The sequence below is a fragment of the Frankliniella occidentalis genome, unplaced genomic scaffold, assembly GCF_000697945.3.
Source record: "Frankliniella occidentalis isolate FOCC.00 unplaced genomic scaffold, Focc_3.1 Scaffold191, whole genome shotgun sequence".
NCBI lineage: Eukaryota > Metazoa > Arthropoda > Insecta > Thysanoptera > Thripidae > Frankliniella > Frankliniella occidentalis.
In genome coordinates this window covers 78,583-91,033 of record NW_026267317.1, presented here as the reverse complement: position 1 = coordinate 91,033, position 12,451 = coordinate 78,583, and the positions used below count along the sequence as shown (strand labels likewise).

The 12,451-nt window shown below is 40.4% G+C and overlaps 1 protein-coding gene across 1 annotated transcript; it reads left to right on the top strand.

Annotated features, from left to right (window-relative positions):
- The first annotated feature begins 10,207 nt into the window (after nt 1-10,207).
- LOC113214642 (uncharacterized) lies at nt 10,208-12,015 on the top strand. The gene is made up of 2 exons (XM_026434081.2): nt 10,208-10,314; nt 10,374-12,015. The coding sequence occupies exons 1-2, from the start codon at nt 10,208-10,210 to the stop codon at nt 12,013-12,015; spliced, it is 1,749 nt and encodes a 582-aa protein (XP_026289866.2).
- Nucleotides 12,016-12,451: the final 436 nt, after the last annotated feature.

Sequence of the window (12,451 nt, the reverse complement as noted above, 5' to 3'; positions counted from 1 at the left end):
CCCGAAGGGCTCTACTTTCACAAGTTACCCCTGAGGGGACCATCAAATATTTTCTAAAATTTATATATTTATTTTTGGGCCACTTTCGTGAGAGAAACTCGCTTTAGCGCCTAAACGGTGAGAGATAGAGCCAAACGGACGAAATTTTCGCGCCAAGGGCACGACTTTCACGAGTTACCCCTTACAAGGCCATAAGGAAAATATTTTTTTTCCACTTCTTGGACCAACCCCAGTTTCTTTGTTACCCCCTCAGACCCACTCAGGGTTGATTGCCAGGATTTGCACCAACCCTTTCGTTGACCAGAAGTGACAACAATAATACCCTGAAAATTTCAAACCTCTAGCCCACGTCCTTCTTGGGAAACGGACAGACAGACAGACGAACACAGAGGCGATGGCATAAGCCCGCTTATTAGCTTTTAAGCAAAAGAGCGGGCTAAAAATGCATTGAGGAAACTTAAGCTTGTAGTGATTGTGAGCGCCCACAGAAAACAAACTTGAAAAGGGCTCAATGCTGGAATATTAAAGATTTAATTTTATTTAAAAGTTTGGAAAGGGTTTTCATGATGGTATCATCAAAACAATCAAATGACTTATATCAGCAAATTTTTATTTCAACTCTAAAATTTTTACTACTGTTACTCTCTTAAAAATGAGTTACCCTCACGAAAGGAAATTATGTTGCAGTATTTGTGTAGCTCTGTGTCAACTGGAGTCTGCACGACAATCTGAACAGCAGGACGTTCGATCGTAACTCAGCCAGATTGTGCCTTCCTATATGTTGGTAGATAGAACTGCCAGAACACCTGAAAGCAGAAACAAAACAAGTCGCAAGTAAATTGTAGAAGGATAAGTGTTTGATGACTGTCCGTTGTCCGTTTTGCTCTAGCTCTTACCGTTTGGGCGCTAGAGGGAGTTTCTATCACGAAAGTGGCCCAAAAATAAATTTATTAATTTTCGAAAATATTGGATGGTCTCCTAAGGGTTAACTTGTCGAAGTAGAGCCCACTGGGCGAAAATTTCGTCCGTTTGGCTCTATCTCTAACCGTTTAGACGCTAGAGGGTCTTGTTTGACGAACGTAAGTCAAAAATTGCTGTAGTGACCAATTAAATGTAAAAGAAGGCCCAAAACCGCAAAAGAGGTAAGAAACTTCTTCCCCCCACCCCAAAAACGTTTCCTTAGCAGAAGGGTGGGTTGTAGTCGCGGTGTTTCACCGTTACATCCCTTTCTTGTGTCTACGGGGCAAATTTTAAGGACAACGGGCTTTGCGGGCCGAAGGCCCGTTACATCATTTGATTATGTTCTACAGCAAATCGCGTGACAGAAATGGTCGGGCCGCAGGCCCGACCATCGCCGCCGGCAGGCCAAGCAGGCCCGGCTCCTGCCGAACGGAGTTGCCGGCGCAGCGAAGCGAAGCTGGTAACTTCGTTTGGCGGATGGGCGGGCCTGCTTGTTTCTCAGATATTTGTTGGTCTCCAGTAGGGTAACTCGTTAAAATAAAACCCCGAGGAACAAAATTTGTAACTTTTGGGGCCGAATGCCTACTTTTGACTTTTGCCCGACACGGGTGTCAGCGCCGCAGGCCTAGGTAGATGTATGCCAGGCGCGTCGCAGCGTAACAGTGTTTCGTGAGATATCGCGAAGCCTGTTACGCGAGACGTGGTCAGGCGTACATCTACCTAGTGTTTTCTGTTACTGATTCTGAGAATTGTCTGGTAGTCAATTGAAGTTTCCTAATGTTAAAGTGTTTTTGGGACATACGCCACTCTGTCAGAAGTTCTGTGGACATTCGCCTCTTTGTCAAACTGGTTCTTGGACATACGCCAGTCTGTCAAAATATCCACGGACATTCGCCTCTTTGTCAAACTGGTTCTTGGACATACGCCAGTCTGTCAAAATATCCATGGACATTCGCCTCTTTGTCGAACTGGTTCTTGGACATTCGCCACTCTGTCAAAATTTCTTTGGACATTCGCCTCTTTGTCACATTTTAGTTCAACATGAAATTTGCGAATGTTTCGTATCTTCTCTGCTATGCATGCTAACCACACAGGGTAACAATCAAAATGTAACATATCAAAAAAGGAATACAATATTTAAAATTAAGAGATCTAGGTTGAAAATTCTATTTTGCAGATCAATTAAAAACCTATTTTTGCCTCTCCTGTAAAATTTTTATTTTTGGACATACGCCACTTTGTCAGAATTTGCCTGATATTGCTCGCTTGCTAGATTGCAATCTTTATCCGGTTGAAATTTGTACATAAACGCGGCTTTCTATGAATAGTAAAGTCCTTTCAGATTTAGTATGCATTTAGTGTGTACATGGGCACATTCACATCAATTAGGGTATAGTGTGTACACGTTTGAATAGACTGAGTAAGTTTTTCGTGTGTACTGGTGTAGTTATCAAGCAGTACTCACTCTGATGTAGTGCCACACGCATCCGAGCACGTTGATACCTGGGTAGGCGTCCCGCCACCCATCCCTCTCGGTCTTCTCCCAGTCAGTGATTACTGCCTCACAGACCAGGCCCATCTCGAGGAACTTCTTGAACACGGCGGCATAGCTTGTTCTGGTTTTGGCCTTCATAGTGGCCATGCCGATAGTGTAAGTCTAGAACACCAAAAGCACAAGTTACGATCAAGTACACAGGAAACAGGCGAAAAATCAGACCAGGTTAAGTCAAGTGTTCCTTACCGAGCCAAAGGCGAAGAAAGCCAGAATCATGATCTGGAGGGAACCAAGAAGTCTGGGTGTGACCCGGAATGTGGGGGTGGGGTCGGAGGCGACGGTGTCATGCTCGTGGACGCAGTTGATCATCCTAGGAGAGGTGAAGATCATGCTCTCTTCACCGTCATCCCCAACTATTCCCTGATAAAACTCGTCGTCCCCGTGTAAAGTTCGACCTGTAAGCACATATATTGGTGTATTAATCGACATTGCATGTAAGAGTCTTTTGAGAAACCACGTGGATCTTTTTGGTGTTCCACAATATTTAGCCCCCCCCCCTCCCCCGGCCCTACAAGTCCACGTGGTTTCTCGGCACCCCTCATCGAACAGTACCAGTAGTGAGTTCTAACTTACCGAGATTTTCAAACCTCGACTCCTTCAGTACGTTGTCCGCCTCATAAAAATTATGGACTTGGAGAGGATTGACTTGTCTCCGACGGTAGCTTACCGCACTTCTGATGTTTTCTTCTTGACCGTAGAACATGTCGGCAAGTTCGTTGTTCTCCTCTCTGACCCTAAAAGAAAAAAAAATCTTACGTTTGGTTTACAAAATGAAGTAGAACATTCCATTGATGGGGATGGGGCCGCATTAAATCTAAGAATTGTCCACGACAACGCTCTTTGTGCAGAACGCGGGGTAGGGGGTAGGCGCTCGGCAATGCCGGAAATCCGCGGAAAATGTGCTCCAGACGTTCTGGCCGGCGTGCAGGCCGCCAGGCGGGTCACACGTGCATATTTAAATATTCCGACAAGGTTTTCTTCTTCCATACCAGATTTCTGGCAGCACATCCAATACATCAGCTGAATGACAACTGCAGAAAATTAAAAAAATCAATTGATGTGACTGCTGCACTCTCAGACCGTTACTGACTTTATTGTCCTTAAGATAACTTACAATATAATATGAAGTAAAATACTAACTTTTTATACTTGCATAGGAACAATTTGTTGCCAGGAAATTATTAGTAGCATAAGGAAAGAAGAAACTGACAATATTGTCAGTTGGCCACTGATAAAATGTAAAGCTTTTGCTAACTTAACTCAAAAGATAAAATGTTAGTATACTGGGAGAAATTTGGAGTAGGAAATCCTTCATATGTACTTGCTTTTTGTCAATAAGATGACACTTAGCACTGGGGACATTCTTCTGGACGACAGTGCTAAGTGTCATCTTATTGACAAAAAGCAAGTACATATAAAGGATTTCCTACTCCAATTTTATCCCTGTATACAGAGGTGCTAATTGATTAAAATTTGTGTAAAAAAACACGCCAGCCAGCCACAAACTCGAGGGCCCGCTCTGTGCTTTATAGAAGGTGAGGAGGGGAGGGGACTCTGCCCTCTGGTAGAGAAAGTCTTTGCGGACTGTCGAAAAAGGGGCACAAGCCATAAATAAGTGCTACGTTTAAATCCTTTATCAAAATTAGGTGCCTTTGTAGAGATAATTATACATAAAAATCCCATAATCAAATACGGCTTGTTGTGAGACTTTTCACCAACTGTAAATTACGGTCTGGACAGTACTGAGGCACAACTGTAATGTTTACAACAAGCTTTGGAGGCATGTACTCTCTTTTTAGAAAGTGTCACATTTCCAGCTAGTCCACTTTTATGGGATGCATACACTGTGAGAACACTGGCATACTGACTGCTCCTCCATTTTCTCAAAATGGGTTATTTGATCCCTCTTGGGCCTAGACAGGTCTTTACTTCGGTACTTCTATGATCACTTATTTAAAAAATCATTAAAATGACACTTGTCATCTGACAGAGGTAAGTCACCAAATATCCAAAAGTGGCTTTTTAAGTCCAAACTGTCAAGAAACTCATTCCCAGCGGAAAAGGAATTTTGTAAAAATAATCCTCATAGGTAGCCCTAGGCTGACATTATGCAAAAATGCGTCTTTCATATGTCATCTGACATAAGTACATGTCACATGTCTGTGCACATTTACTCAGCAGATTATGACTGGCATGCATACCTTTTGGCAGATGACATTGACATACGCATTTTTGTCAACAGGTCAGAATGATAAGGTTCAACCGAGGATTCGTATCCCATATCATACCGTTTCATCACTATTCAACTTTTTTTTGGCGCTCCATGAAGTACCAATTGATTACCTTGAGATGAGGCTGTGAACTACATTCCTTGGTTATGTCACTCCACTCAAACGGGTACAATCCAAAAAACACACGAAATCTCGAGTTACAACTTGCTCAAGTTGTCGGCAGACTAGCTTAGAAAGGGATGGAAAACACCAAAACACTCGCGAGCCATGCACTGTTAAAAAAATTGCTGTAAATTTACAGCGAAAATGTGATTAATTTTGTTAGCAGCATATACTGTATTTTTACAGGCCTTACTGTAAAAAAGCAGCGTTAATGAAAATGTCGGAAACGAAGTTTCCGACCAAAAGCAGTTACTTTGTTTTGCTCCTGTAAAAAAAAATGTAATAATACAAGTGTCCTGTTTTGGAACGAAATGTGCTGCTAACAAAATTAACTTCTCTTTTCTTGTAAATGTACAGCAAAGTAATACATAGTAGTTTTTGTTGTGGGCCACTATGGGCCTAATAGCACAAGTTTCGAGAGTGTTCGAATGAAAACAACATTTCTGTTACATTACAGGAGTGTCAATCAGGCAGTAAGTCGTTAGGTGACAGTTATTTTTAACAGTGTGCCTTAGCACCCAACACAAAAATAAACAACATCGACTGTGTCCAGTGCTGTCGGGAACGCTTCTAAGGCGCTGAGTCTCAGGACCAACCCCTTAACTAGACGCAAGCCAGGCCGTTATCCGCACGCCCAACACGAGTGCCAGTAAGCTAGCAGAAGCAGAATGAGAAAGTGGCGAAAAGATGTTTGTTTTTATCGACAAGTCGTAAGGCCAGGGCCTTGATTTTGGTGGATATTGTTCAAAGTGTGACGTTGTCTACCATCTCTTGACACAGCGAGTGTAAGTCTATTGCACTTGGAATTTGCATGCGTTTGCTCTGTCCTCATACTCGCCTCTCATAACCATACAAAAATGTGTGGTGTTGGCTCAATTAACCTTGCTTATAAATGTGGCTTGCGTTTTTTTCTCACCTCATCCATTTGGCTCTAAAGATACACCAGAAAGTTTGGCTTTGCAGCGTTTTCTATTTGTTTTTTGATGGGGAGGGGGCTTTTCTATTTCCAATTCACTGTGATGAGTGTTTTGATGTCGTGGTTGATACACACAGTCCAAAGCTTCTTATTTTATCTTTGCATTCAATACTACATCGTGTTTAACTTTTGATTCTTTTATTCTCATTCTTGTTGTGTCTTATGCTAATGTTGTACTTTCGTTTTTAAAAATTGAAGCCAAAAATGTACTTATAATTTATTTGATACCCTACTTCTGCTACGGCGGTGCTGCTTATTGCTGCTTGTGTAGACAACAAAAAACCTATCATAATATTCATTTTAGTAGACTAACAGTAAATTTTTTATGTTTCAGGTTGGTGCCCTCACTGAAGAATTGCAAGACTGCTCAGTGCCATTCTGATTGAAAAGAAATAACAAGACTTTACCATGTGCAACGCCATTCTTCAATTGTCAATTAAAATAAGTCATCATTTTTAATTCTTTCCTTTAACCCTAACTTAAGATCACTGTGAGAAGCACTATAGTATAGGTTAAAAATATCAAACAGAAAAGTTCTCTTTCTATATTATTCAAAATAAAAAGGTGTCTACCAATAGGGACACAAGAGACACAGCCTATCAAATTAAAGATATGAAACTTATCGGATAGATATCTTATCTTCAAATAGATTTACACAGTTAGACTCTAATTATTACACATGCTAATTATCTGAAACTTCTTCTAATAATGTCTTTTGCTGTCATAGATTTAGAGCCAAGCTTTTAGTTATACAGTAATCATAAAAAAAACAGCCTCCTCAACAAATCCGAGGAGTACTTCACTAATCGGTTTCATACCAAATTTGTTCAGTGAGTACTGATATAACAAAACTAAGGCTGATTAGGGAAACTAACAATACATATATAGCCTGGCCTAATATCTTTTTATTTATAGGCATGAGGTAGTCAAGTATTAAACAGAATAAAAAATTAACAGGGGCTAGTGGCTGTAGTTGAAAACTTCTTATCTTGCATCCAGTTTAAAGTCATACTTGTTAAATATGGTCAAGATTAAACCACGCATTCTTCCCATAGACGGCATTCGCTTTAGCCAGTCCCAATCTAACACACAAGAAATAAAGCAATATAAAAAGGCTTTCAGCAGCCAAATGCTGATTGGAATCATGGTTAGTTGAATTCATTTACTCGCATTAATTGATTTGTGGCACCAACTGGCATTAACTGCTGGTAACCACAACATATTGTTGAAGTGCCAACAGACTAGTAACCAGTTAGCCTAATGCAAATGTCAGAGAACCTCGTCAAGCAGCCAACGATTTGAGAGGAAATTTGCCTAATCTCCATGGAAACAGTCACATTGCAAACAAAACGAAAATTTTAAAAAGGAGAAAAGGATACCAAGTTAACAAATCAAATTCTCAATGTTTTTAAAAAGTTAAAAGGACAAAATAGGAATGAATCACCACCGAGCACTCAGCCACTCATCTCACTGATTTGAAACTTTAACCTCACTTGTTTGCACAGACCGAAGTTAGGGCATTCGAAAATTTAAAAACATATTAACATAACAATGTTTGAATCTGACAACCTTGTAGCAAAATCAAACGTTTTTTTTTTTCAATTTTTACGACATAAGAAGCAATATTTAAGTACAGACAGTCAGAAAAAAGATATCGGGATCGTGAAAGTACGAAAACAGAATAAGATAATGGGAAACATGAGGTGAATGCGATCAGTTAAACAACGTTATGGAAACTTGAGCAACCAAATGTTGACAAATCAAAAAAGCGAAGAAACGTGGAAAGTTTAAAAAATAACTTGAAGAGGACGGGAAACGATCACATGAAAGGTTTTCTTAGAGTTGATGTTTCTGGCAAGCAGACGACGACGACGACCGAGAGCAGCCTGTCAGAATTAGTTTTTAACGTTCCGACTCGTTTTGTCTGTGCTTCTATAGGGCATGGGCGCAGCGGACAGCGCGTAGCCTAGCTGGACACAACCTTGTCCCCCCAGAACAACTAAACAAAAACAGAAAGTTGGTAAATTTGGACCGGTCTAGTTGCTCTGTGTTTTCTGGAGACTTAGTTCAGATCGTTTTGGATGGTTCATTGAGTCAATTAATTTGTTGCTTGACAAATATATCGATTTGAATGGTAGTTGGTAAATTGTCACTTAATGTATTTGAATTGATCGGAATCACCTCTAACCTATTTCCATTGTTCGTTTCTTCTACTACTGCTGTGTATTTTCCAAATCGTGATTGGATTTTCTGTTTAGCTTTGTGTGAGCAGTTTTTTCAAGGAAACGTTAACCATGGTACGTATATTTTCTTTTTCCTATTTTTTTTTCTGAACAACATTGTTTTTTTTTACCATATTGAAGTTTTGTAAATCTCAAGACTAAGACAAGTTCATTTTTTTCAGGTGCCTTTCTAACTTCATGATGATTTTTGAATGGATGTTTGCTGTGTGCTGTTTTTAGAGACATCTTCTTGGTAAGTAATTAATACATCTTGGCATGGAATGGCTACATTAGGTTCATTGTGGGGCCAAATATGTTTGGTCGATCTAGTCTTGTGAAGCCCGAAGCCAGGCCGCCAGTTCATTTGGGTATTCTTTGTTCTCCATTGTCTGAAACAAACTTGAAGCCAGTTTCAGTCTATTTTCATCTATTTAATTTACTCAATCAGATATGAGGTTTCACAAGACTAACTCGATCATCATCAACCTTTGTTTTCATTGTAATAACTGTTTTATTTGTAGTGTTCAGCTTGATGGTGCAAATGCCTTAGACAATTTTATTTTTCCATGTACCGTTTTCTGTTGTGTACCAACAAGTGATGACTGCTGATAGGCTGTGCTGCTTTCTGGTGCTGTTAACGAGATCAGTATGGTATGTAATTCATAGTGATGTGCTCAAATAATCTTATTTTTTCTCAGTTTAAACCACCACTAGCTGTACTGTTTGCTTTGCTTAAATTCTAGTAACAAATATTTAACATTGTTTTGTGATTTTTTTGTGTTTGTTTCAGGTCCTGTCATGAAGCTCTTGCTATATATTTGTTTAGCTGTTATGGCAGCTGCTCTCCTCACTGAAAATAATTATGAATATTTGTAAGTACTACAGTGATTATTGATATTGTACTGTTATCGTGTTGAACAGTCTATGTTATTTGTAAATTAAGAACCAATATCTTTGCTAACTTCTGCCCTTTTTTCTTTAGGTGTGTTCCATGTGATAGAGTCTGTGTAGGAAAAGAGAGCTTTCTACAGCACATGCAAAGAGTTCCCCATGTACGACCTGTTTTGTGTGGAACTCGCAATCAACAGTACCAACATGTCACATCCCAAATTCGTCACATAAAGGAAATCCACATTGAACAAGCCCAAAATGACAATGCTGTAGACATGGATGTCGATGCAGTTGCTGGGGCTAATGTTGGTGAAGCCATTGCAGAAGCCGATGGTGGAGATGCAGCTCATCAAGATCATGAAGATCAACAGGAGCAAGTATTGCATGACAGTGAAGGAGAGTCAACTGATGAAGATATCATTGACCTAGTTCACTCTGCTGGCCAAATGACACTCAATCTTCGTCAGTCAGGGAGTATAGTTGGTTCACTAAATGTAGACACCATACGAACACAAACGAAAATCGAAACAATCGCTGGGCTCTCTTTGTCAACGCAATAAGCTGTTCGGTTACGCACATTACAAGGGTCAGGTAGCCTGTCTAGGGCTGCTGGAGACGCCCGTGCCTGCCTCGCTGCCTGAGCCTGCCTTGGCCGCCTCCGCGCACTCCCCACACTCGCTCTTGGCTGCCCTAGGAAAGGGACGTTCGGGTGGCCCGGACCCGGCTTTCCGCGTCGTTATGACGCGCACAATGGGGCTCCGGGACAGGCTCCAGGCCAATGGTGTCTACATTTAGTGAACCAACTATATCACGGGTAGTGCAAATAAAAGATTTCAACATGAATGTTTCAAGATGGTTAAAGATGCTACTAAATCAATGAGACAGAAAGTGAAGAAGTTCTTGGCTGATGAAAATATTGACACTCCTCGATCAAGAGAACTTCTGCAGGAGCTTCATGTGGCGGATCCATTCAGTCAATTAAGAACCATGAAACAGCAGCTTAAGCACTTTGCTTCTGAACTTGGTTTAGTGCCCCCAGAGTCAAAATTTCTGGAGTATCGTATAGACTATAGGTTACATTCAGAAACTTTACAGTATGAGCCAACAAGGGTACCAATGAGTTTTGAGTACATACCAGCTATTAAAACATTAACTTTTATGAAAAATGAAAAGATCAGAAATTTAATAGATGCTGAAACTCCTAGTTAGGATGGCATTCTCAGATCATACTTGGATGGGAGGCGAGCAAGAGATCATCCGTTGGTCTCCAGATTCCCAAAGATTTTGCGGCTCCAATTATATTGGGATGATATTGAGGTAGTTAACCCTCTGGGTTCTAAAACTACAATTCACAAGATTGCTGCATTCTACTTCAGTCTTCAAAATTTGCCTCCTGTTAAAAGCTCACAATTCTCATCAATATATCTACTTGCCTTGGCCTTTTCGGAAGACATCAAAACTACTGGGGGGTTTGAGAAAATCTTGGTGCCATTTTTGGCAGAGTTAAGAAAGCTTGAAAGTGAGACTGGTGTTCTCATTGACATTAGCATTGGAGAACCTTTTGCCCTTAGAGCAACATTAACAGTTTTGTGTGCAGATACGTTAGCTGCCCATGAGGTATTGGGGCTTCTTTCTCCATCAGCTCGCCATTTTTGTAGGGTTTGCATGGTATCCAGGCAAGAGTTTAGAGCTAACCTGTTGGCAGTGGGTGAGAGGAGGACCAAAGCTATGTTAGATGAACAAGTGAGATTGATGAATCAAAGAAGATCAAGACAAACGGAGTTTGGTGTGAGGAAAAGCTGCCCCCTTCATCTTTCACGTGGCTTTGATGGCACTAGGGATGTCATTTTCGATTGCTTCCACGATTTGCTGGAAGGAGTATGCCATTGGGTGGTTTCTCTTTGTTTACGCTCGTTCATCTCTGTTGATAACAATATCAGCCTCAAAGATTTGAATGACAGAATTCCTGCTTTCAACTATGGAGTAAATGAGATCAAGAACAAAGCAAGTGCCAACTTCAGTGATGATTCTCTCAAAGGTTCGAAGCTCAAGCAAACAGGCTGTCAAATGTGGTGCTTGACCAGAATGTTGGGCTTTCTGGTACCCGAAGTGCCCGCAGAAGATGAACATTTGAAACTGCTAAATCTTCTTCAGGCCATTCTTCTAATTGTATTCTCTGATGCTGTCCGCCCAGAAGATATAACAAGATTAGAAGAACTCATTGCAGAACATCACACTTTATTTGAGAGACTCCATGTCACCCCAGAACATAATGTATTTGATGATTTGAGTGATGATGAAGAAGAAGCAGAAGAGAACCCTGATGACCCTATGGACGATGAAGAGGCTGCATCAGTTCAGCGAAGCAGAGTCCCCAAAAAGGTGACACCAGGAAACAAGCTACATCATCTTGTACATTACCCTGACATTTTCCGGGACCATGGAAGTCTGATTCGTTATTGGTGTGCAAGGTATGAAGGGCGTCATCAGATTTTCTGCAAGTATGGGTCGATTTGCTGCAATTTTATCAACATTATTAAGTCTATGGCTCAAATGTATCAGTTGAGTACATTAAGCGACCATCTGAAAACAACATACATAGCAGAAGAGATGGAATTGCTTGGCCCTCAGGAGATAACAGTAGAACTTTCAAGGCATAGACAATATCTTATTGAATGTGGTCTGGCACCTGATGACATAGTCAGTGATGTTGAAGCTGTTTCCATTGCAGGTGAAACTTACCGACCAAGCCTCTTTGTCATTGTTGATTGTGCCACCCCAACATTTGCCATAATACAGTACATATATGTTAAAGGGAGTGAAGTGTATCTTGTTCTGAGGCCATGGAGAACTGTTGCCTTTGAGAGGCGGTATTGTGCTTACCGTGTAGAAGCTACCAATGAATCAAGTGTATTCATTCAGAGTCACCAAGATTTGGCTAGACATGGAACCTTTGCACCATGGAATCCTTGGAAGCAAAGAACCACCTACATTGCCCCTAGGACAATCCTCTTTTGAGGTTGAACTGTTGTATATATTAACTTAGTACTTAGCTGGACGTCAACTAGTCAAGTTATTTTTCATAATTTAGGTTAAAATACAAATCTCTTATGCCTTCCCTTGGCTATGTGATTTATGCACAATCTCATCATTTTGTGTTATTTAAATTTGCACTACATTTTGTTCTGCTATTCATTAAGTTTCTTTTTGTCTGTTTATGTCTTAATGTTGACAGCTTAATTGTGTAAACACCACTGTAATGTTATTTCTTTTATAGAAGTTGGTAAACTTTGTCCTGCTGTTTATCATTGACTTTGTAGTCTCTTAAAAAATTAAAATCTTGTCCTCCTTGTGTGCTGAGAGGCTGCAATTAAAATTTAAATGTGTGTGTTTGCATCTTAATGTTAAAAGCTTAATTGTCCAAATACCACTATAATGTTGATTATTTTATAGA